Source organism: Stylophora pistillata, chromosome 4 (assembly GCF_964205215.1).
Source record: "Stylophora pistillata chromosome 4, jaStyPist1.2, whole genome shotgun sequence".
In the NCBI taxonomy this organism is placed as follows: Eukaryota; Metazoa; Cnidaria; class Anthozoa; order Scleractinia; family Pocilloporidae; genus Stylophora; species Stylophora pistillata.
This window is the reverse complement of record NC_142522.1, coordinates 38427539-38453475: the sequence shown is the minus strand read 5'-3', so window position 1 is coordinate 38453475 and position 25937 is coordinate 38427539. Positions and strand designations below refer to the sequence as shown.

Genomic DNA, 25937 nt, shown 5'->3' with positions numbered 1-25937 from the left:
GTTGTTGTTTTTTTTTTATTAATGGCAGAATGGGTATTTCATCAGTCTATTCAAAGAATACAATTCTTTTTTTCCTAAAAGATCACTGTTTAAAAAAAGTGGTGTTATCTAATGGATTGGCGTGACCTGTCCTCGTGGCTTAGTGTTACTATTTTGAAGAGGAGTTACATGATCACTCAAGGGGCTAAGTGGGTTAAAACAATATTTTTAGCCTAAAAGTATTTCAAGATATCAAGAATCATAACGTATCCAGTACTTTTTTGCTTTTTTTAAAAAAAGTCAGATTACATTTGCAGTGGCGTGTTTGTTGCACGCTGACCACTCTAAATAAGATCAAGGAAACGCCACTAAAGTCATTACATGTTCGTCAGATCTCGTAGCCTTTGGGACTGCTCTATAAAGGAGCGATGTGACGTAGACAACCTACGTCACGCTTAATAAATCCGCTTTCTAAGTTAGCTTCGGATCGAAGGGATATCAAAAGGAAATAAAAAGGGGAAAGAAATTAGGTAAACCGTACAATTCTTTGTAATAGGCCATTGAAGATCATTTAAAGCTATTTATATACAGAACTCTTTGAAGTTGAATTGGAGTAACTACTTCTATCACTGTTAAACATAAAAGTTTTTCAACTGTCTGAGAATTACACGTAATTTAAAAAAGTATCCCTTTTGCTTAAAGAATCTCCTTAACACTTTATGTATTTTTTCCAAAAGTTAGAAACCTAAATTTTTCAAGTTCGTCGTCAACAATCCTTGCCCCATTTTGCTTTGATATTATTTCATCTTTGTGTTTCAGTACTATCTCAGTTTGATAGACAAATTAAAAAAAATAATAATAAAGATAGCTCTTTTAAGATTGATCAGACAATTAGGTCCAACATTAAAAAGAAGTTCTTTGCTTGGGGTTGGTAATTCTGTTCCCTTAAGAGTTTGTTGTGACTAATATAAATGTAATACGAAACGTTTCAACTCTATTTTCTCGCGCTCAATACCCATCGCATTAAGCCAGCTGATGGCAAATAAATATTTTCAATTAGTAGATTATATTCGAACACTGTTTAGCAATCTATATCCACGAAACAACTGACCTCCCGTTCAGCATGACATGTTTTCTGCAACGCTCATGCAGGCCTTTGTTTATAGTAACAATTTAGAAAAGCACTCTTAACAACTACACTTAATGTAGCCTAAAATTGAACAATTTTTTCCTCAAAACTTCAATCACTAGGGAAATAAGAAAAGGAGGTTTCAGAAGTTCCAGTCTGAAGAGAAACATTCCTCCATTTTCATTTGATTATCAGGTAGTATCTCTACTTCAAGACAAAACTTCAGTGTTAATCTACGCCTTCAAATCCTTGTGTATTCTCAATAGCCAATCGCAATTTCTCCCGAAGTTCGTAGTAAGTTCTGTACCGAGGAAGGTCCAGCCTGTTAAAACTGAGGAACGAAAGGGAATGATGAGAAAATAACCTGGAACTGATCAGAAATGTGTTTATGTTTAACAGAAACCGGAACAATATTAACAGCGACTGTTTAGTCTGATCGTCCGGGAGAGGGTAGTCCTGAGAAGGACTGTTGTGGATCGACAAACGGAGCAGAAAGCCACCGTCAGAGTCAGTTCTCGACGGACGTACAGGCAAACAGAAAGACAGACTTAACAGTTACTCATCATCAGTGACTTCAAATAATCCCACTAAGACGTGAACCAAGATTTTAAAGCACGCTATCAATTAAACCGCGTCTCACACAAGTCATAATCCGTTATATAATTTACTTACGACGACGAAATGAGAAAATGCTTCTATACATTTTAACTGAGCAGGGACAAACGTTCAGTGATTGTCTTTACAAGGAGAAAGTAATACACTTACCATGTGTGGGCCCTTGGGAGAGAATGAGGGGTACCCCAAGGTTCAATAGTGAATTTCTGAGGTCCATTGCTACCATATAACTCGGCAAACCCGTTCATAGGGACACGTGATGTTCCCGTGACAAACTGCAAGAGTCTGGCGCGAGTCTCCAGGTCAAAGGACGCCACAGCCTAGCGGGAAGTAACACACAATCATTACATTGCTTTTAAACGAATAACACGTTCGGGCATTTGAGGACAGCAATGGTGTACTTCAACAAACGCGTTTTCCTCTACTTGCAACAATGTCGCGTATTTGGTTGGCTATATCGCTGTCGGGAGTTTATTAAAAAGCCAGACGACTACAATACCGTTGACGATTTTCAGTTCGTGTCAAGACTGCCAACGGTTAAGTCAAATCCCATCGCTCGCAGTTAATGCAATAAACAGGTTAGGACACAAAAACAACTTAAAGCGACTATTAGAGCACCTAGGGTATCACAAAAGGGTTAATACATAATCTGACTAACTATTTCATAAAGACCACCAAAACGTTGTAAATGGATACATACAACCGCGATCCTAATTCCTGCAAGACGATGTACAGTTTACACTTTTTTCTTGCATAGCAACAACTGCTAAGGAATGTGCATACCTTCCAAAACCACACGATCACGCTGTGTTTATCACTGTATTCTCCGCGGTAATTCGTGTTCCTGCGCCAGTCATTGATGTCGATCTCACCCAGGCCACACATGAGGAGCTACGTGGGAAACGTGATGAGCGAGAGTGAGGAGATCAAGCATTACATGCATCATTCTTACAGAAGAATGTCTCGCTTCTGTCAGTCATTTAAGGAAAATGAAACCACTTATAAATAAGAAAAAACTAGCGCTGGGGGAATACACAACGAACTGAAAGTTTTTTTTTTTCCATATTTCTCTGACTTCCCCTTCACATGACAGTTCAAGAATGAAACTCGATCTCAGTCCTTTTCTATACCCGCCTCAAAAAAGAACGACTTGGAGCTTCTCAACATCAAACAGGGTTTCGTTGCGTATCCCACTAAATAGATCTCTTAAACTTGAATGTTTGTTTCCCATTTCAAGTCACGTGATAACACTCCAGAGAGCTGTTACTCTCAAATTTCCTCTTATTCGCGTGCATATCAACGCATAATGAACAAATGATAAGGCTAGGAATTCCTTGGGAGCTAGATTCATAACTCCTATAAATTACTCAAGAAGAAACATAATACCCACCTCTAATTCTCTTTCGTCAAATATTTGTATCAAGTTGTGAGGTATAAGCTCGCCAAATCCCTAAAAGAGGAAAAAAAAGTTTCGTAAACACAAGAAAATGTCAAAAATGTGAAATCTTCAAAAGGACCCTTGTACATGGCAGTAGCAACAATCAAAGCAAACAAAAAAAAATTTGATACACTTAGCATATAATTACTGTGTTGACTTTAAGTTGATGCTTATTTGACATTGTGTCCTTTCACAAACGAGAAATTCACCAGAACAAAGATTTACCTCCATAAACTTCCTCATCTGTTCCTCGACGCGGCTTACAAATCTCCACTTAATGACAAGGCTGTGAAAAGGAAAATAAGCCTGTCAGGAACACAACTTCAATGGCGAAACAAAAGGAAAAAGTTCACAAGCAAACACAAAGACCGACAAACGCATGAATACCAAACTAGCTGGGCCCAGTTGTTCGAAGGCTGATTAGCACTAACCCAGGGTTAGATTTTTATCCAGGTTTCCATATTTCTCTGATCAAAAGCCGTTTTGGAATAGTTTTCCCAATTCGTTTTAGAACATTTAATCATCAAATTGTAGACAAATGAAATTAAGCTGAATTTTCTTTGAAAGCTTTCAGATCTGAAATCAAATTTCACACTAACAACCCTTGGTTATCTTAACCCAGCTTTGAACAATCCGTCCCTGATGATCAAGCTCCAGTTACTTTCATAACTGGAGGAGTTATATTATGGTTCAAAAAGGAAAGGAAAACTTCGCTAGGCTCGGTAAAGCTGGAAAGATATGTTATGGAGGTGCCAGAGATGTGATGAAATTTTTGTAACTTATTGCAGTTCTGGTATCAAACTCACTTGATGTACTCTCTTTTGTTTGCATTGGTCACTTTAATGTCTGATCCACCAGGCTTAAGATCTTTGACCGTTACCTTGAAGTATAAGACATAACATAATCTTTAACCATTGTATCACGAAGAATAATACTCACATGTACAGGTAAGAATCGAGGAGCCAGAAAGGGCTGTCTAGAAGGATCCGAAACCAATTCCCAGGTTTGATTATATGATGCGAACAGGGGTATTGGTTCGGACGAGGAGGAATTCTTTCCAAGGTTAATCATCTCCCCCCAAACCCCTTACCAGGGTTCGTACAATTTTGACCTGTTAAAATTCCATGACTTTCCATGACTTTCCATGACTTTTTCCATGACCTTTTGAAAGATTCCATGACAAGAATGCAGTGTGAAAAAATGTTTGCAAACATTCTCACACTGCGTGCTTCTGTTTATTTCTAATGAAATTAAATCTGATTTTTGGACTCGTCAGTTAACTTTTCAACTTAGGGTCTTATTGTCTTTCACTCATAGAGAGCATATTGATTTTCCATGACTTTCCATGAACCACACCTAAATTTCATGACTTTCCAGGCCTGGAAAATGAAATTTTGAAATTCCATGACTTTCCAGGTTTTCCATGACCTGTACGAACCCTGCTTTCTGTTCAGGCCCTACAGTATTTTTACCCTGGAGTAGCTTTGGGGCTATGGGGAACAAAAGTCCTTTCCAGGCCTGGGATTACGTTTGTTTACTTATGACTAATTAAAAAAACAAAAGAAAAAGACTGCAGCGCTTCTTCATACCTGACCAAATAACTCTTCATCCACACTGAAAGTCAAGTCTAAATCCTCAGGGTCATTTTCCAGGATCCAATTCAGGCTGTTGTAGTATTCCGAGTCCTTAGGGAAAGAAAATTAGAGGTCAGTAATTCAACACCAATGCTTCCTTTATCAATCAAACACAACACAAAGAGGCCTATGATGATTGCCCAGTCCGATTAAAGGAAGCGAGCGATCAATTTCAAATTAATTCTTCGCCATATCTTCTTTTTTTTTGCGTTTTCATTTTGTTACAGGCATTTTTGTTCCCCACGCTGTGCTAGGTAAGTTTTTTCTCCTGGCACTGTAGGAGGCGTCAGTCGAGAGTGAATTCTCACTTCAGAGAGTGAGAATACTTACCAAGAAAAGATCTAAGCTAGGTACAAATCAAGTTTTATTAAATTTGATCGCCGGCTTCCAGACGTTTAAGAGGTAATTATTATCCGTTCGTGTTGGGAGAAAATCAAAATAACAGTAGTCTTCCGACATATTGCGGAAACAAAGCTTACCACACTCTCCATGTCCACCAAAGTGATGGGTTTGCCCAACATCATTTTGTAAAATGGACGAATAAAAAAGGCTGCAACAACGATGAAAACAGGAAAACATATTCATTTCAAATAATAAAAAGAAAATTAAACGACAAAAAGCCGATAAGGGAAACAATTGCGAAGGCAACTATAGCAGCATAAAGCTTTCGAAAAGCATCTAAAAAAACTGGTATTACCATCAAGTAGTTTTCCATGGTAAACGGCCATTCCAGCTAGCCGGCCAATAAACTTGAAATAGGACAAATGTTCCTCGTTGCACAAACCAGAATTTGGGTTTATCTGCAGCGTGTAGTTATCGCTGGAAGGTAAATAACAGAATACAAAATCAAAAACTGGGTAAGGAATCTACAGTATGAAACCACATACCAATGTTTTATCGTCCGTTTAGTTAACGATCGTGAGCGGTGACACAATTGCCCGCGGCTCGTAAGCCACACCTTTCTATTTTTTTCTAATAACATATTTTACGGGATCAGTGAGTCAGTGATCTAACTACAGCTGAATGGACACGCAGCAAAGTGGAATCTAGTACGTACAGCTGTAGACTGTTTCACTTACCTGGCTGAATACTCAAATAGACCATAATAGGGATTGAACACTTCCTTGGACAACAAGTAAAACCACTCCCTGTTTGAAAGAACGAGAACAAACAAGGTCATCTGTGAGCAACGCATTAGACCTCTTCCATTATGAAACTTGGTTATTAAAACGACAACGTCTTGACCCTTTCAATCTCTGTCATATGGGGTTGAAAAGTAGTAATCTTGGGGCATACACCGAATCGAAATATGGCGTCCAATTTGAATTGCCATTGTTCTGGGGTCACTAGCCTCATCTTCACGTGGAAACACGAACGGGTTATCACATGTGTGAGAAGCTTGTGAGTCCAGAACGATGACAATTCAAATTGGACGCTATATTTCGACTCGGTGTATTTAGTCAACGCCCTGAGCCTATTCAGTATCCAACTACTAATGCCAAAAGTACCGGTAACGACGACGGATTGAGGGAAGTGAAAACCTGCCATAACAGCAAAACGGGTTTAACGAGATGCTATACCTTTGAAGCCCTCCATAATCAAGGCCAGTTTCCGAATCAAAAACAATCCAGAGCCTTGTCTTGAGTAGCTCGGTGTTGGTGACAGTGACAAAGACACCTCGATATGAGTCCAGCAGAAGATTGTTTCGTCTCACATGAATTTCATATTTATTGGGAACGTTAACCTGCAAACATCAAAAAAGAAGGCAAAGATGGATTTTAGCGGCCCGTAAAAGTCAGCATGACTTTGTTCAGAATAACACTCTAAAAGCATGAGCTTCTACTATGCAACTTTAAGATAGACCGTTGATAAACAAACGTAATGGGAATCAAAATTGATAAAAGGGAAAGGAAACGTTCGTAAATCAATAGTCCTTTTTACAGTTGTGGGCTTGGTGGCCAAGCCTTTGAACAGGAGTGAGACTTAGGGTGACCTTGTTATGATAGAGATGTTGCTGCTTTTCAAATGCAAATTACTTTGTTATCATGCTAACTAGATACAGGTCTCTATCACAACAGGGTCACCCTTAGCCTCACTCCTGTTCAAAGGCTTGGCCACCAAGCCCACAACTGTAAAAGGGACTATTGAAATCAGCTTAAACTAGTCTTTATGAAAATATTCTAGAACTATTAAGATGTTTTTTTTGTTTTTTTTTTGGTGTTTCTTCGTTCTTGCATTTTCCTATGACGATACAATAGCAATTAAGTGTAAATTTGCTTCGTAAAGTGATATGAAGTAAGTTTAAATTTTCGCCCTCGCATTAAGAGAAGGCCAGCCCATTAACCATGGGCATGTCTTCTTTGATTCTTACCGGTCTCTTCAGCTTGGTCCTGAAGTAGTCGCACTTTCTCTTGAAATCCCGAGAGTAAGGCACAGCCTGGGGAAGAGGAAATACAACTTGTTAAAATATTTGCTAACCCTAACCCTGAGCATTATGTCAATTACTAAGTGCGTCATTAACTCAATTCTAATAACCTACTAATAAGCTCCCAGCTTATTCTAGCTGGCACGGTTTCCGTCATGGTAAAAATTCAGACACTGGTTTTTAAGTATTTATAGATTGTACTGAAACAATGATCGAATTCGGTATCCGCAACATAGCGGGAACTATTCCAGCTTTGGGGCCCGTTTCTCAGAGGTCCCGGTAAATTACACCTCCTCATCTTGAATGAAAACAGAACAGCTTTACAGGCCCGATAAGTCACCGGGACCTTCGAGAAAAGGGCCCCAAATTGGTCCATATTATCACCTCAACCTTTGGCTTTGGCGGATAACACAAGCCACGGCTGTTATTACACCCCCTAACATGTTTTCTCCATCTAGTAATTTTTCTTGCAGTATGTATATATTTTATTAAAAACTGGATCATTGGATGATGCAATCCAAGACTTTTTATTGGCTTAGCCATTAAGGTATATGAGCCAATATACAATAATCTAATACCTGTACATTGTAACATCCGGTTTCTTCTTACAAAATAAGTCGAAAAGATTAGTCTAATATCTTGGGGGCGTTTTTTTAAAATAAAACAATTAATCCACTCGCGCTTGTTGGATATGAGATGATTATAGCCAACTCGGCGCTACGCGCCTCGTTGGCTATCTATCACCTAATATCGAACGCGCGCTCGTGGAATAATTCTTAAATATGAATAAATATATATAAATATATATAAAGATGAGTTTCTGGAGTCGGACTAGTTCAAAAACATTTAATTGCCACTCGGAGTTTCATGCTTCTAACGAAGCAATCATCGGGCAACTGGCAACGAGATACAAAATTGAAAAAATGACGTGTCAAGATGCGTCCGCGCGCCGAAAGTGCTTAACGGTCGAGTGAATCTAAATTACGTAAAGGTGTTCCTTAACAAGAATTTCTTAAGAGTGTTTACATGTCGATGCCATTTCGTTCCTTCGATTGAGTGACGACATTTGTAGTTTACAAATTATAAAATATTTCTCCCAAAGGCAAAGATTACATTTTGGTTGACATTTGAATACGACCTAGCTTGTTTTACTTTCCTCCACCTAATTTAAAAGTCGATTTTCCGTTCTTTTAGACTCCATATGTGCTTGCTGAGTTCGGTTGCATTTTTGTAGCATTCGTTCCTGAAAGAACATGTGTGGTTTCTGTAGCGCTCCTTGAATGATGTGTCACACAGTCCAATGTATATTTCTTTCGCCTGTGGAGTTGTGACCTCCGCTTGATATATGATGTTACGGATGTTACAACTTCTTCTCAAGTGGACAGTTATCCTTGTTGCGGCAATTGCAGCTGATTTCGACTTCATCTGATTGTTTTGATGATTTGCTAATTTGGGCTTTGCTGTGATTGGAGATAATGTTTTTTAAGTTGGCTATACCGCCGTAGCTCAGCTTTAGAGTGTTCCGGTTAAAGATTTTGTGCAGCGGGTTGGATTTAGGGAAATGCTGATCAATTAGTTTGAGGAAGCATTTACCGATTTTTGTTTCAACATTTTGGCTGTATGGACGATTCTATCACAGGATGTTCCTTTGACGGTTCTTGCTCTTTCGTGACGCATCAGGGGTTGGTGTTTTAAATGACAGGTTGAATTTATAGCCACTTTATTAAGTGCCTCTTGGTATGGACCTTTGGCTTTGTCAGAGCAATCCTTGTCTGATGAAATAATTTGGATATATCAACAAAGTTGAAATGGTAAATTGGCCACCGTAACGATTACAAAAGCTGACGTTTCGAGCGTTAGCCCTTCGTCGGATGAAATTTCCGAAAGGCGCTTATTGATGGTTGCGGGAATGTTTCTTAGAATAGAAGGTGGGTGGTTAGAATGCGTGTGTATGTAGAGCGGTGTGTTTCCTTCTTTTGTGTATGGCGAGTACTTTCCGCTTTTCAGATCGAGTGTAACATCCAAAAAATTGACTTTGGTTAGGTTGGCCTCTACTGTGATCTTCAGATCATTATCACGGAAAATTTTGCAAATGCCTTTCTTAATTTTTTCGATCTCTTGAGGGGTTTTCTTGAAGGCCGACAGGCCGTCATCGCGATAAAGACCGATACTATTTCCGTATTTCTCGGTGAGGCGTGATGAGATGTAGCAACCAACCAGCTCACAGGTTTCTGCGCCGTCAAACGATCCCATGGTAACATCGAATCGGTCGTTGGAGGTTTTCTTCTCCCATGGGACGTTTTCGCTGAACAGTAGTGACCTCTTAGCGCGGATTATTATGTCCCGTTCATGTTCGTTAATGGGTCGGTAATTATTGGCGAAATTCAGCGCTTTGCGCAGTAGCTTCTCTGTTATAGACGGGTAAAAATCAAATTTGTATCTCTTTACATGTAACCGTTATTGTTGCCAGTTGCCTGATGATTGCTTCGTTAGAAGCATGAAACTCCGAGTAGCAATTAAATGTTTTAGAACTAGTCCGACTCCAGAAACTCATCTTTATTCACCGCTCTGGTCAACCATCGAGCACTTTTATAGCATATGAAGTCTTTATTTTCAGTTACTACTGGTGGTCATATAGATATATATACATCTATATTTATTAAAAACTGGATCATTGGATAATGTAATTCAAGACTTTTTATTGGCTTAGCCATTATGGTATATGAGCCAATGTACCATAATCTAATATCTGTACATTGTAACATCCGGTTTATTCTTACAAAGTAAAGTCGAGAAGATATGTCTAATATCTTGGAGGCGTTTTTTTTAATAAAAGAATTATTCCACTCGCGCTTGTTGGATATGGGATGATTATAGCCAACTCGGCGCTACGCGCCTCGTTGGCTATCTATCATCTCATATCCAACGGGCGCTCGTGGAATAATTGTTAAATATATATATATAACTGCAGACAGTACTGTTTCGGCCTTCTGGGCCTCATATATATATATATTCCTCAGTTTTAGATGATGGTACAGAAACGAGGTAAACTAGCACAGTATCTTCAGCCGAGAAAATATTTAAGCTTTAATCTAACCTGGGCTGGTTTGCTGTTAATCTGAATCCGAGGGTCTTCCCACTGAGTAGATTTTGTGTCTACAAAAAAGTTTAATAAAAATCAAATACACAACGATTTACATTGTACGCACATACTAAATCAACTGTTGATATTAAACACATGAAAATTTTCATTCTGTACAAACTGTTGGTATCACGCTCATACATCCCTTGTTACACCGTAATACACTTTACAAACATACACATGTATGTGTATGTTAGACTCATCACAATTGACATGCTAAATGGAAATGTTTCCACGCATTCCAGTTACAACTCGATCATAAAATGTAGTCTCAGGAAACGCGTTTTACATTTTTTACTGAGTGTGGGAAAAGAATAGATCGCAGTTGCGGGCGGATTCAATCAAGACTCTGTGATTTTCAGGTGAGAGGTTCTACTACTCAGAGAACTCGTTTAAGAGTCCGGCAACATGCTAGGTTTATTCGTAACAAGCCCGCTGCATACTGCTCGAATCAGCAATGTTTAAAAGCAACTACTTACTATGATCAATATAGAAGACTCTGCCATCTTGGTGGATTCTTTCCTCCCAGCCGTCCTAAGAAAGAAGAGCAGATTAGATTGTTACGGCGTATTTTGATTGAGTGTTGTTTATTTCAAAGCCAAAGTAATAAGAACAGCCAATCAGACTAAAGAAAAATACCACAAGGAGCCCGGAAAAAAGCTTAAATTAAAAACCAAGGGAACAGCCCGAAAAAACGGGAAAACGAGAAGTTATCTTACTGGTAAGGGTCCAAGATCTCGGCTAAGGGCCGCTGATCGTCCAATTTCTGGTGACATGGACGGTCCTCCACTGGTATGGTGATGAAGCCGAGGATCTCGCTAAGACAAAAAAAAAAAATCATTAAGGTTATTAAATGCAAAATAGCAGAAGTCCCCTCTTAGAAATTATTTATGCCTTTGAATTTCCCCAAATTTGATGGTTAATAACGCACTCGTAACCGGTCCAGCTTTTAACAATAAGGACCACAGCCCAGAACTTACAACAAAGTGAAAAAAAAAAAAAAAAAAAAAAAAAAGAAGAAGCGAAAAAAGGGTTATTTATTAGTCTGGGCTGGTATCCATCCTCGGAGACCCAGGGGCTGTGGGTCGATTTCAAGTTAGGGCATGAAGAGCCCCTGGGGACATTGTCCTACAAGACTAGTTCCAAACGGTCACAGTCGTTCTGCCATCTGATTGGTGCCAGAAAATCTCTGTGTTTTTTCTGCCCAATCTCAGAGTGAAGTGTGCTTTGGAGTCCTTTCGTGTGTTGTAACACGGACAAATACTGATAGCTCCCTTGCTCGCTATGTTTGTTTGGGCCGTGCGACGGAGATTTGCTTGAGGTGAAAAGTTTCAGTCTCAGCACACAATGTAAGAGAAAGCGATCAGATTGTCCGCGAAAATCTTACCAGAAATTATACTGAATACTTTCGCAGGTATCACTAGAGAACGTGTTTTAAAGTTTGCGAGGTTTGTATACAACACGATGGTTGCAGTCATTGATATGTCGCTTTAAACGTTAAACGAGATTTAAGCTTAAATCTTTTCTAGATTTTTTGCATAATTTGCTGTGACTGAAACTTTGCTAATCCCGTGAAGTTATTTCGTCGCACGGGCCACGTAGGTATGTCGAGTGACTGGTACTTGCGCAACTTTCTGTGCGTGCCAAAATCTAATCTCATCTTCGCTTGAAAAAAAAGAAATGCAAAGCGTGGAAACTTTTGCTTAGTAGATGTGGGTAGATGACCCTGTACTATTTAGCCGACATTTGCAATGAAGCAAACCTGCCCTTTCCATCCATTATTTCTTGGTCTTTGGTTTTGTTTTTCCCACTGAAAGCAGCATCGGATCGATTCTCAATGATCAAAGGTATTTAACTTGGTCTTCAACAATCGACATAAGAGGTGAAATGACAATGACCAAGGGACTAGAAGAGAATCCGTGGCCTTCCTAGCTCAAGAATTTCAACGCTCTAGGCAGCAGTTGAAAGATTAAACTCTTTCCAAACCCCTTCGGTAACTGCCCGAAAAAACCTCTCCTTCCCACGATGTTCTCGTTAATAAGTTTTTGTTCAGATTTTAATTAGCTAACCGCAAACACAGCTAAGCTTTCTCTAAGCGCTTGCTGGAGGTCGTCCACGAGCTTAAGCCGTATTGTGAACGACTTTACTACAAAGCGAAGAAAGCCGAAGATTAGATTTTGACGCGCACAGAAAGCAGAAAGCTACGTAGGCGAAAGCGCCAGCATCCTCGGAGACCCAGGGGCTGTGGGTCGATTTCAAGTTAGGGCATGAAGAGCCCCTGGGGACATTGTCTTACAAGACAAGTTCCAAACGGTCGCAGTCGTTCTGCCATCTGATTGGTGCCAGAAAATCTTTGTGCTTTTCTGCCCAATCAGAGTGAAGTCTGCTTTGGAGTCCTTTCGTGTATTGTAACACGGACAAATACCAATAGCTCAGTTGCTCGCTATGCCTTGGGCCGTGCGACGGAGATTTGCGTAAGGTGAAAAGTTTCAGTCTCAGCACACAATGTAAGAAAAATCGATCAGATTGTCCGCGAAAATCTTACCGGAAATTATACTGAATAGTTTCGCAGGTATCACTTGAGAACGTGTTTTAAAGTTTGCGAGGTTTGTAGACTGACACGATGGTTGCAGTCATTGATATGTCGCTTTAAACGTTAACCGAGACTTGAGCTTACATCTTTTCTAGATTTTTTGCATAATTTGCTGTAACTGAAATCCCGTGAAGTTATTTCGTCGCACGTGCCACGCAGGTATGTCGAGCAACTGGTACTTGCGCAACTTTCTGTGCGTGCCAAAATCTAATCTCATCTTCGCTTGAAAAAAAAAGAAAAGCAAAGCGTGGAAACTTTTGCTTCTTAGATGTGGGTAGATGACCCTGTACTATTAAGCTGACATTTGCAATAAAGCAAACCCGCCCTTTCCATCCATTATTTCTTGGTCTCTGGTTTTGTTTTCCCCATTGAAAGCAGCATCGGATCGATTCCCAATGATCAAAGGTATTTAACTTGGTATTCAACAATCGACAGAAGAGGTGAAATGACAATGACCAAGGGACTGGAAGAGAATCCGTGGCCTTCTTAGCTCAAGAATTTCAACACTCTAGGCAGCATTTGAAAGATTAAACTCTTTCCAAACCCCTTCGGAAACTGCCCGAAAAATTCTCTCCTGTCCACGATGTTCTCGTTAATAAGTTTTTGTTCAGATTTTAATTAGCTAACCGGAAACACAGCAAAGCTTTCTCTAAGCGCTTGCTGGAGGTCGTCCACGAACTTAGGCCGTATTGTGAACGACTTTACTACAAAGCGAAGATTAGATTTTGGCGCGTACAGAAAGTAGAAAGCTACGTAGGCGAAAGCGCCAGTTGCTCGATATACCTGCGTGGCCCGTGCGACGAAATAACTTCACGGGATGGGCAAAGTCTCAGTCACAGCAAATTATGCAAAAAATCTAGAAAAGATGTAAGCTTAAATCTCGGTTAACGTTTACAGCGACATATCAATGACTGCAACCATCGTGTTGTATACAAACCTCGCAAACTTTAAAACATGTTCTCTAGTGATACCTGCGAAACTATTCAGTATAATTTCCGGTAAGATTTTCGCGGACAATCTGATCGATTTCTCTTACATTGTGTGCTGAGACTGAAACTTTTCACCTCACACAAATCTCCGTCGCACGGCCCAAGGCATAGCGAGCAACTGAGCTATAAGTATTTGTTCGTGTTACAACACACGAAAGGACTCCAAAGCACACTTCACTCTGATTGGGCAGAAAAACACAAAGATTTTCTGGCACCAATCAGATGACAGAACGACTGCGACCGTTTGGAACTTTGTAAGACAATGTCCCCAGGGGCTCTTCATGCCCTAACTTGAAATCGACCCACAGCCCCTGGGTCTCCGAGGATGAAGCGCCAGTTGCTCGACATGCCTTCGTGGCCAGTGCGAAGAAATAACTTCACGGGATTGGCAAAGTTTCAGTCACAGCAAATTATGCAAAAAATCTAGAAAGATTTAAGCTCAAATCTCGTTTAACGTTTAAAGCGACATATCAATGACTGCAACCATCGTGTTGTATACAAACCTCGGAAACTTTAAAACACGTTCTCTAGTGATACCTGCGAAAGTATTCAGTATAATTTCCGGTAAGATTTTCGCAGACAATCTGATCGATTTCTCTTACATTGTGTGCTGAGACTGAAACTTTTCACCTCAAGCAAATCTCCGTTGCACGGCCCAAACAAACATAGCGAGGAACTGAGCTATTAGCATATATCCGTGTTAAAACACAAGAAAGGACTCTAATGTACACTTCACTCTGATTGGGCAGAAAAACACAAAGATTTTCTGGTACCAATCAGATGGCAGAACGACTGCGACCGTTTGGAACTAGTCTTGTAAGACAATGTCCCCAGGGGCTCTTCATGCCCTACCTTGAAATCGACCCACAGCCCCTGGGTCTCCTAGGATGGGTTGGTATCCTAAGTACAGTTTTTTCACAAACGTACTTCTCGCCCAGCAAATAACATACATGTATATATCTGTTTGGGTCTACTCACCCATGTTGTTTTTCTGGTATTGTGATCGATAAAGAAAATTCTGCCATTTGGAGCCGTTTGCATACCCCACCCAGGAGGCAGTAACTCCTCTGGAAGACTTCCCTACAGCAAAGCACAAAGTTAAAAAGAGAGAAAACTCACACACAGTTTCGTAAATATTTACCCCTAGGTAGTAACTTAAAATATTTAAAACAATTTTTTTTCTTCTTTTAATTAATTTTTATTTTCCACGCTCCAGATAAATGATATTTATTACCAAGAGCCTTAGAAAAGGAAACAGTGTAAATCTGTAAGTCCAAGCAAGGGTTTGAGACATTTCGACCAGGCATTCACATGCCTCCTATCAAGAAATATAATGATGCTTAATCAATTACGACAAACCTGGCTGGCACCAGTTGAGTTACTAGCAGTAGTCTGTTCAGAATCGTCAACACTCAGATGTCGTCTTATCCTGAAGTTCCTTTCTCGTATTTCATCATTTTGCTGAACCTCCTGTTGATGTCTTGATCCACTATGAATGATGATATTTTCAACAGTATGATTGAACGAATTCCTCTCGCAAAACTGCAGTTTCCTTTAGTAATTTTTTTTGGATTTTGTTACTGGGTTTTTATTCATCTGCATGTTTTTGTTTTATTCTTGAAGAGACACATGGTTGTAGTGTAGAAAATCCTGCTACAAAACAGTGCAATACCAGAAAAAAAAATTTGGAAAGGGAGAAAAAGATAACAAATACGGCAAGGAGGAAGTAGCACATCCTAAGAAGAAACATACAGAAGTCAATTTTGACAACATTATTTTCCACAGGCAATTGTGCTTAGTACACAAAGAACCTTGTCTTTAGCACAGGATGGAAATTGCAAGGCTAGGTGCGTTAAGATTTATGGCCAAGCTTGGAAACTACATATTTTGGTTAGATGAGCAGCTAGTTATAATCAGTCTCTTCATGATTTGGGTGAGATTAACCAATCACATCTTTACACATAAAATTTATGTATATTTTTATTGATGTTATTGTCTAATTCAATGTTTGGGCTATTCCACATGAGACATGAAAATTTGACAGATTTTCAAATTCAAAATATGAGAGCCAAACTTACTTTTAATGAAAGCTTATACATAGTTCTATAAGAATCCAAATCTAGATTGGCAGTAGTGGACACACCCAGGTTGTGTGATGCCATTGTTTTTGAGGGTTTTTATTAACCGAATAAGCCATTTTACATACCAATATCTAAATTGCTATATCTCAAAGAAATTAATCGCCATGAATCAGATTTTGAGATCTTAACTACCCACTAGGATGAGCCTTTCAATGCAAAAAGAAAAAAATTCTCAAACATTTAATGTCTCAGACATACAAAGACATAAAAAGTGTTGCGGACGTGACCTTCAGGGTATGATTCAGAGCAACATTTATTTAATTTCTATGTAGGTTCTCAACTGTTTCAGGTCTTATTTATGTTGCTCTTATTGTTAAGTATTATGATAATTTTGACACCCCAGCTTGCTCAAATTTGTCAACTATTTAAGAGATATTGGGTTGCGGACGTGACCGTTGCGGACATGACACATTTGTAAAAACCCAGAAAACCTCATAAAATTTTCAAACATGAGAAGATATGTTGATATTTAATGACAGCAAATGATAATTATAGACATATTATGATATATGTAAAGCTATCACTTTTTTACAATTTTCCAAAAATACATAAATGCCCTTTGACCTACAAAATGACCTAGATCCTCAAAGTTTTTATATTTTATTTGTTATTTATTTCCCAATTTACAGATAAAAGCAATAAAAACAGCATTTTTACTTCAGTGGCATTACTCTGAACGTTATTAGTGGTGAATGAAAAGCTCTTTCTTGAACATCCCCAAAATGTCACCTCTGCAACAAATTGTGGTCATGTCCACAACACAACATCTTTATTCTTTATATATACTATTTGTTATTTATTTCCCAATTTACAGATAAAAGCAATAAAAATAGCATTTTTACTTCAGTGGCATATTACTCTGAACGTTATTAGGGGTGAATGAAAAGCTCTTTCCTGAACATCCCCAAAATGTCACGTCCGCAACAAATTTTGGTCACGTCCGCAACACAACATTTTTGTTAATAACTTCATGGTAACAAGTAATTTCTATAATATCTTTTCAGATTTATGAAGCACAGTTACTATTGCATTTAGTTAGTATATGCAGTTTTTTTAAAAGGTTTTCAATTCACAGGAAATTTGAAGTAACCAAAAGCAATTCAAATCAATGGTTGTTTTAGGAGTCACATCCGCAACACACTTTGAAAAATTATTTTCTCTGGATCTCTACGAGATAGTCAAAATGTTTTCTGGCAAAATAAAAGGTACTTCATGGGTAATTTTATGACATGACTAATTTCAATTCAAATAGAGTGGATCTGGCTTTAGGAGACATTTAATAACCAAATTTTGCCTCTAAATGTCACGTCCGCAACGTGGAATTGACCGTTTCACTCCTTTGTCTTAAAACACAGTCATGTCTACAACGCATACACCATCCTAATGTACACACAGTGCATATGAAATGAGGGCTGCAATACTCAGAACTTACCTTCTCCCTGTGGGGCGTATCCAAGATGTTGTCCTGGTCGCATGATCAATGAAAAATGTTCTACCATTAGCATCCTTGAAAAAAGCAAAAGAAACAAAGTTTCATTAATTTTCCATTTGTTTCATAACCTTTTTTAACTATATTGATTTCTAAACACCTCTTTCACTGCCTGCATGACATACTAAGTACATCACATTATTTGCATAGTGTGTGCCTCCAAGACAAACTCAGTATGTTGAAAGTTAGAGAGCAACAATCAATTCTCTGGCAGTGGAGATGTACCGTTAACTAGACTGGCTCTAAAACTGAAAAAAAAAATTAAAATTTTGAAAAATAATATATCTGTTTGTTACAATGGCACAAAACTTCTAAGTGAAGTTGTCAGTTATCATAAGGGAAAACTGAATATCATTAACCTGTCTCTCTTCCCAACCTTCAGGAAGGGAGGGTTCTTGTCTTGAACTTTGTGGTTCCTCTACATCTGGAAGAGACTTAGGGGTAAAAGACAGAAATTAGAAAATACATCCAGAGACAAACGAGGACTTTCAAACCGTTATGGCGATGCAAGAATACATTGTCTTGAAGAAATATATTTTCACAAGCATATGAAGATATTCACACCAGAAGAGCTTTCAAAAAAAAAAAAAATTATAATAATAAAACAGAACTATATAAAAAAGGGATCAACATTTAACCCCAAAATTTTATTTAAAGCACTCCATATGATGCAAACAGAAAGCATAGGCTATATGCAGTTTTTTATAATTTTGCTTTCTGTGCAAAATGTGGTGAATGCAAATGAAAAGGAGCAAAGTGCATACATGTGCACTCCAAACCACATGTGTGAATAAAAAATAGCATTATTCTGAAAAATAAGTTGCATTAAAAGTGCTTTGTGTGAGCTATTGAAAACCTTAAAAATTTCTTGGTAGGCCTAGAATATCCCAAAACATCAACCTCTGTCCTCAAAAATTCTGAGAAGCAATTTTTGATATTCAAGGATTGTGCTTCAAGGGACAGAAAATTGATGTTTTACTGGTACTGTTTAAAAACCACAAAACAGTAATGCGACCAACCTGGGCTTGCTGTGGTGATGAAGACAATGCTGCTATAACAGCTGGTAGTGGTGGTGCACTGGGCACAGGTTGATCAACTTGGATAGTGGTAGCTGAGGGTACTGAATTGGTGACATTTGATGTAGGAGCTTGGTAATGGTCATCAACAACTCTGAGATTAGAATCTGCATCTGTGTTTGATGCTGTACGATAAAAATGTACCCTTCAATATCAAGGAAACAAACTATGGAAAAATTCAAGTTTCAAATTTCAACTGTTTAGAAAGATCTAGGTGAAACCAATGCACACATTCCTTTACAAAGATTTGAAAGCAAAGTCACAGTGAACATCTCAACTGTTAATTCAAGTTTTTATTCACGTCTTTTTAAAATTTGTATTTTTATTTATTGCAACCAACATACTGATTGATTGTCATTACAGAAGATTGATTTCAAATCTTCTCCAAGGGAAATGATGCATGAATTCAAACAATAATTATAACAAAGTGTTGTTATTGTTTTATGTATGTTGCTAGGGCCCACAAAAAGAAAATACAATATTCAAAAGGCATGCAGCAGAAGTAAAATATGGCTATACCAGGAGTTGTTGAATGAGAAGACGACAGGTCCTCTGATGGAAGGAATGATACCAATAGCTGCAAATGGCCTTTAACTCTTGATTTATTACTGCAAACAAGTCAAAGGATACAGCAAAATTATAAAGTTAGCACCTTGTACGTCATAGTCACCATCATCAAGTTGCCTTAAATTTTCCTTTTTAATTAGCACATTTTAAGGGTAAAATATATTTCCCTACATTTACACCTGACTCATTTCAACGATTAAAAAAAAAAAACAATAATCAGCAACAAATTTCCTCTTTTTTCTTAAAAATTTCTGTTTACCTCACAGTGTTCGATTTATTTTACACCAACTCTTAGTACAAAGAGAATCACATCTGTATCATTTTGATCAAAGAAGAACCTACCTCCTGGGTCTTAAGTTGTAACATCCTGGTCTGATTCGCACAGTTGAACTCTCAATCTAATACACATGAAATGCCTTTGGTTAGTGGATGAAATTTAGTACTTACATATATGTAACCAAGCTTGAGGGAACATTCACATCCCCTCCACAAAAAGCCCCACTAGAGATTCTGGAGGAGAATGATGTAGCAAAGACCATCATGTTTGAACTCAAGTATAAAAGAAAGAAAAATGTTCGGAAATGAGGGAGTGGAGAAGGGTGACAGGAAATTAGGGAACTGTGTTACATGCAAGTTCAAAAGATAGTTAGAGAAGATCATCCACTCATCAAGAGATACACAAAGATTTAAAGGATCAACAGTAAAATTTAAATGGCATATCTCATCTTCACTCTCAACAACATGTGCATGTACAAGGGAGAGTGGATTCTAGTCAGCCTTGCTTCCCCTGCCTCCAGACTCCCTCTTCTTTATTTTGTCAGATTAATATTCAAGAAGATCTAAAGACATTTGGATTTTAAAGTTTAAAATGATCATAATCTACATGTGCAAGGCATGGGACAAACATATGGATTTGAAATTGGAATTGGAAATGTTCAACATTTGTTATTAAAGACTAAGCCTCAGTCTATATTGTCACTCTAGAATTGTTTATATGCCAAATCAGCCAACAAATGCTCTGACTAGTAGCAATTTACTAATATGTACTTAAAATTTTGCATCAGCAACTTTTTCCTTAGTCCACAGAGGTATGATCAATTTGATATCACAGATTCAGAATTAAAATAATTAATACAATTAATTACCATTACCAAATTTTGTTCAAGAAAAAAGCCTTAACTATATCAACTGCTGTGATACACTTACTGGCAATGTAGTCAAAGGTAATTCAACTTCTCCAAGAAAATCATCTCTAGTCTAAAACAAACCACAAGCATTGACTTAATACAAAAAATAAAAGTGTAGTATTTAATATCTACCTCAATTTGCAACTGATGGTAGGTACATGTACATGTACAGCTGTACAAAATGTATCCTATAAATTAAACTAATTACCGTCACCATTCACATATATTCCATGGTTCGACTTATTAGTACATGCAAATGCATAATAAGAAAACATTTACAAAATGTATATCATGTGTCAAACCATCCTTTAGTACAGTATCTTGTGGTAATCAAAGCTGTGTATTGTCTGTCTAGCAGTTAATAGAGCATATGAGGATAACCTAAACAATGCTACACTTTCTGTTTGTTTCTGCTTTCTCATAATCTCTTCTTTTTGAAACTTCATTGTTTAAAAATCAAAGTCCAATGAATCCACCCAAATGAAAATTTTGTTCATCCATTCCCATCACTTCAAATTTTTTCTGTTTTCTGTTCTAATGCCTACTGTTTTCACTCAGGTGTAAACCATGCAGTCAAACCACTTTGAAATCTTGGTGAACTATGTTTTGCATGTCCCTTTGGGCTCATTTGGTGAAATGATGTTAGAGTGGAACAATAAAAAAGGCATTTCTTGGATTACTGATGGATTTTTTTTTCAGTCTAAAGGATTAAGCTTACTTTACCTTTCACTTAGGATTAGCTAAGAGTACATAATTACATAATAATCAATAACAGAATTTACATACATGTTCATAAAAGTGCTGAGTAATGTGTTCAACTATCACTTACTACTCTATTTTCATCAAAAACTTCAAATAATAGCTTGTTATCTCTAGGGTTAACCTGAAAAACAAAGATAAGCGAGGTTGACGTCCACTGTTGGTAAAAAGCTAGAAAATTTGTGTATCATGTTTAAACAATCAAAGGCTCTACCATCTACACAAAAATATAAGGATGATTCTCAACATATAATTATTAGTACAGACTTGAGACATGGTCAAGGGTTTGACTTTTCTGAATTCTCTCACCTTGTTACGTTTGCACTTAAATGAGGCTACACGCAAGTAGCCTCAACTGAGCGTTCTTAAAATAATTTGCAAATTATCTGTTAATTAAAAAAAGTCATGATTGTGTTAACGTGCAAAGGCTTTAATCTATGCCCACCAAGTAAATAGATGTACCTGTGAAAGCCAGAGTTGTATCGCAGTGTGCATATTAGTGTTACAAAAAAGCCATGAAACTCTTACCCTAAAGAAAAATCCTTCATTCCAGACAGGGTGTAAGGTCTACAATAAAAGAAGAGGAAGATCTTCTTGATAGTGTATTTACTCAGATCCAAAGTTTACTACTTTGTCAAGTGTACTTTCTAAGGCTCATTTTATAGATAAAGTTTACTTCTATTAGAAATAAACTGTTTAACTTTCAACCAAAAGGATCTAATGCCCATAATTTTATATATTCAAAGTAGTTTCAATTATGTAAATAATCAGCTGTTGATGAGAACATTTGTTTTTTATCATGAGGTCAAATTTTAGCAGATGGAATTATCCTAGAGCTGTCAACTTGGCAGAGAACATACAAGGGCATGTACAGCATGGTGAAAATCTGCACTTTCAGCAGATTCAACAGGACCCTGAAATCCTGAATACTCTATCTGCAGAGCTCTGGAGTATCCAGCTCTTAAAAGCTTTTTCAAAAATAACTTTACAAAAATGCTTAAGAGCAAAAGTTATAGAGTTCCCTGTAACTACAATTACACAGGGGTTTCATTAACATTTTCAGCCAGAGGGCAACTGGTTTTCACAGGCGGGCAAAACTTTTCGAAGTGAACTTCTTCAAAACAAAAGATAAACTTTCCTCCAAATGGTCACACCAGGTGGGCAAAACCAAATTCCTCACAACAAGTCAATTGGCCTGGTGCCCAGGCCCTTAATGAAACCCCCTGAATTACATGTACTTCCCTAATGTCAATCAGAAAAAAGTACCATATCTTTGCTTAGCATTACAATACAACATTAAATGATAATAATTATACTACATATGCCCTTACCTTTTTGATAGTATCAGTAACAACACTGTCTATCTCTCCATATTCCCGATCTCCTCTGAACAGTTTTATTTTACAGTAAGGATCACTCCAAAGAACAAAACAAAGACAAATATGATTCTACATACATGTACAGTGTAACACAAAAGGAGAACTGAGCCTGTACAGCATGCAGCAACAAAATAGTTTTTGAAGTTAAAATTTTCCTGTGGTTTTAAAATTTCCAAACCACAAATTTCATTTCTTTTTTTTAGGATTATGGTAAAAAATCTACATTATTAAACAAAGGGAAATTAATATTAGATTTGCAAACATAGGAAAAATTTAAACCAAAACATACCCAATAAAATATGGCAATAAATGCTATCAGCGAAAAAAAAGAAAAAACGCTGCTGTTCTTTTTGAGTATCAAAAAGTGTATTGGTCTTCACATTAAAGTGTCCCTGATTTTATTACAAGAAACTTGAAGTCCCAGAGGATAATATTTGATTTATTTCCTGGAAGGTCTCATAATATTTAACGATTATTCCACAAGCGTGTGTTGGATATGAGATGATAGATAGCCAACAAGGCGCCTAGCGCCGAGTTGGCTATAATCATCTCATATCCAACAAGCGTGAGTGGAATAATTGTTTTATTAAAAACATTAAATTAAATTATCAAATTTTATTAAATTTTTAGCACCTTTCAATATTAAGCTGATGCGTACGCTTGCCATATTTGTAGATTATGGTATATTGGGTCATATACCATAATGGCTGAGCCAATAAAAAAACTTGAATTGTATTATCTAATGATCCAGTTTTTAATACAGAGAGTTACGCTGTTTACTCATGATCAGAATTATGGCAGCTGGGCTCTGCTTTTCAAACAACACCATTAAAATGACTAATTTTAGTGTACCAGGGATAACTTTTGGATATTTTTGAGGACCACAATATGACATAATTATGTAAATTTTATCGTATTGACTATCACATGTATGATACTAAAATATTCAACGTGGTAAATAATTTTTGGGAGGTCTCTCGTCTTCAAGGTTTTCCAATCAATATTACAAAGTACACATCGACACTAACTGCGTTCCAACTGGTACATGTAGACAAGTCCAGATGGAAAATTTTATCACTAAGTAACGTAGAAAAATTGAAAATAATTTGAAAACTGAAAATAGCTTAAAATTAATTAATTACAAGTTCAAAATTGACTCGTAGTAAAATGACTTTAACATACTAACCCTGTGACTATATATATTTAATTTAAGTACATTAACGGGTAATATGGATATCAAAGCTTGTCAAATTTCAATCACAGAACTCGCAAAAACCTGAAACCATGCTTAATAATAAGCTTAGTGAAGAAGAATTCTATATGGTAATACCTTCAATACTACGACAGATTGCTAAGGTTTTAGCTGCATCTATGAACATTGATCAGCTATACTCTACCTTAAACCAAAAATGTCTTTCTTAGCTAAATCAACTCCTTCAACGACAATTACTCGGACAATTTTGAGGTTTGGATTCTGCAATAAACACACAGACATGAATTTGACAATACGGCTTCGTGCTTAGACAGATCTAACAAGCCCAGACCTTGACATCAAAAACATTTTCGAAGCGCTCAGAAGTTCTTAATAACTTACCCGCGAAGGCTTTAACCCATGAACAACGGCTGGAGCTCTCGGAGGCAAATCCATGAACTCTACGACGACAAACACAGAGTATACTATCTTGTCGTGAATGTTACGGCCATTTTATCAACGCATTGTAGATCCAGTTCCCACGCGGCTAGTTTGTAGCCCAAAGCAACGAATCAAGCGGAACTGCGGAGGCGGGTGTAATACTACTGACACTGTGTGATTTGTACGTCAGCGTTTTCTTTTCCAGTATATCACGTAGGCATAAATTAACTATGATTGTGGATGACTCTTCACTGAAATATGTAAATATTTGTAATCGTCTTGGCGATGGGGAAACACTGCTGATGTGAACGAACATATTTTTTTTAACAGATTTATAACTTGTGAAGGTGTAGTCTGATCGTCCGGGTGAGTGTAGTCCTGAGAAGGACTGTTGTCGGTGGTAGTGACTGACGTGTCGATAACCTGTGCGGAAGTCATCATCAGAGTCAAGTGAATGATTGTTGTCAGTAGAATGTTCTTATTCCAGTTCGTGTTCTTATTCCAGTTCACACGAACTGGAATAAGAACATTCTACTGACAACAATCATTCACTTGACTCTGATGATGACTTCCGCACAGGTTGTCGAAACGTCAGTCACTACCACCGACAACAGTCCTTCTCAGGACTACACTCACCCGGACGATCAGACTACACCTTCACATGTTACCCCCGGGTTCAAACCATTTACTGCAGATTTATAACTCACTGCACTGAGGGATAGACCCGTGAGGTAATACACCTAAACATGAGAAAACCTTGTGAGTGGCGTGCTAGTCATGCTGAATACTTTCCAATAAGCTTTTGAGTTGAAAATGAGGGGAAAGCCACTTATCACTCAAAGGACGGATAGCCTCTCTTTTTGTTTAATTTTGTTTTAATTTGTTTTGTTTGTTTTTTAAGGAATTTTTTTTCTCTCATCATTATTCAATGTCTGATTAAGTTAGCCCCCTGTATATTCGCCCACTCTGCTAAAAAAATTACCTGTTTATTTAATCGAACATGTACCGAGGGGAAAATTTCGTTGACGCATTTCTCGAAGTTAATTATTTTCACTGATTTGCCATTTTGAAATGGTGACATTCATTCATGAGTTCTGCCAAGAAATTATTATAATCTCTTGGTTCTGCGGAAACATTAAAATGCTGAGAACAGTCATAACAAGAATTACCTGATTCAGTAGTAAGTGATCACTGTTTTTTTTTTGTTTTTTTGTTTTTTGTTTTTTAAGTACTTGAGAGCATTTTGATTTACAACCAGTGGTTGGCATTGTATGCCACATTCCTGGCAAAAACTTATGAATATATTTATCCTGCTTTCGTGATTCAGACCAGAGAGTCCTCCTGCCGCTTAACTGCCTGCTGAGTCTGTAGCCGAGTCTTCTTATGTAGTCTTTAATCCGTCTCATATAGAAGCATATCTGGGTAAAAAAAGACTTCTATCACACCTTTAAGCTTACTCGACTCTAAAGAGTATCTCTGACCAAAATAGGAAGGTTTTCCATTTATCGACCAGGTACCGCGTTCTTCGATTATTTCGCGGTCATTTCCAACATTTGCTCTTATTAATGTCTAGAATAACAAGACTGAAGTTGCTTCATCGAGGAAACTTTTTTCGAAGCTTATTCAGATATCATTCAGAGAAAATTGTGATAACTGCAACAAGTCTTGCGTGGTAAAAAAGAAACAAAGAAACAAACAAAAAACAAAAAGAAGACAGATCTTTAAATTTTTACTTTTCCTAACAGCTTGTCAGTCTATCGGG

The 25937-nt window shown here is 37.6% G+C and overlaps 1 protein-coding gene across 1 annotated transcript; it reads right to left on the bottom strand.

Moving 5' to 3' along the window:
- Positions 1–24296, bottom strand: LOC111325328 (E3 ubiquitin-protein ligase NEDD4-like). Its single transcript, XM_022929135.2, has 28 exons — positions 24137–24296; positions 23940–24016; positions 22495–22579; positions 21692–21730; positions 21234–21287; positions 20424–20474; positions 19560–19615; positions 19170–19258; positions 18594–18775; positions 17934–18008; positions 17518–17591; positions 15304–15433; positions 14923–15024; positions 11082–11180; positions 10842–10896; positions 10318–10376; positions 7167–7232; positions 6376–6539; positions 5875–5943; positions 5493–5614; positions 5275–5345; positions 4751–4846; positions 3968–4041; positions 3387–3447; positions 3114–3173; positions 2507–2614; positions 1874–2043; positions 1–1439 (listed from the first exon to the last, which is right to left on the bottom strand). Exons 1-28 carry the CDS (start codon positions 24188–24190, stop codon positions 1337–1339), a joined length of 2445 nt encoding a protein of 814 aa, XP_022784870.1. The 5' UTR covers positions 24191–24296; the 3' UTR covers positions 1–1336.
- Between the last annotated feature and the right edge of the window lie 1641 nt (positions 24297–25937).

Bases quoted from the DNA above. Each gene is read 5' to 3' on its own strand.
- LOC111325328 (XM_022929135.2), bottom strand. From the start codon at position 24,190: ATGGATTTGCCTCCGAGAGCTCCAGCCGTTGTTCATGGGTTAAAGCCT. The intron at 22,580-23,939 runs GTAGAGTATAGC...TGTTCTTTGGAG, and splicing joins AAAGACATTTTTGGTTTAAG to TGATCCTTACTGTAAAATAA. The intron at 21,288-21,691 runs GTAAGAGTTTCA...TTTGTTTTTCAG, and splicing joins ATGAAGGATTTTTCTTTAGG to GTTAACCCTAGAGATAACAA.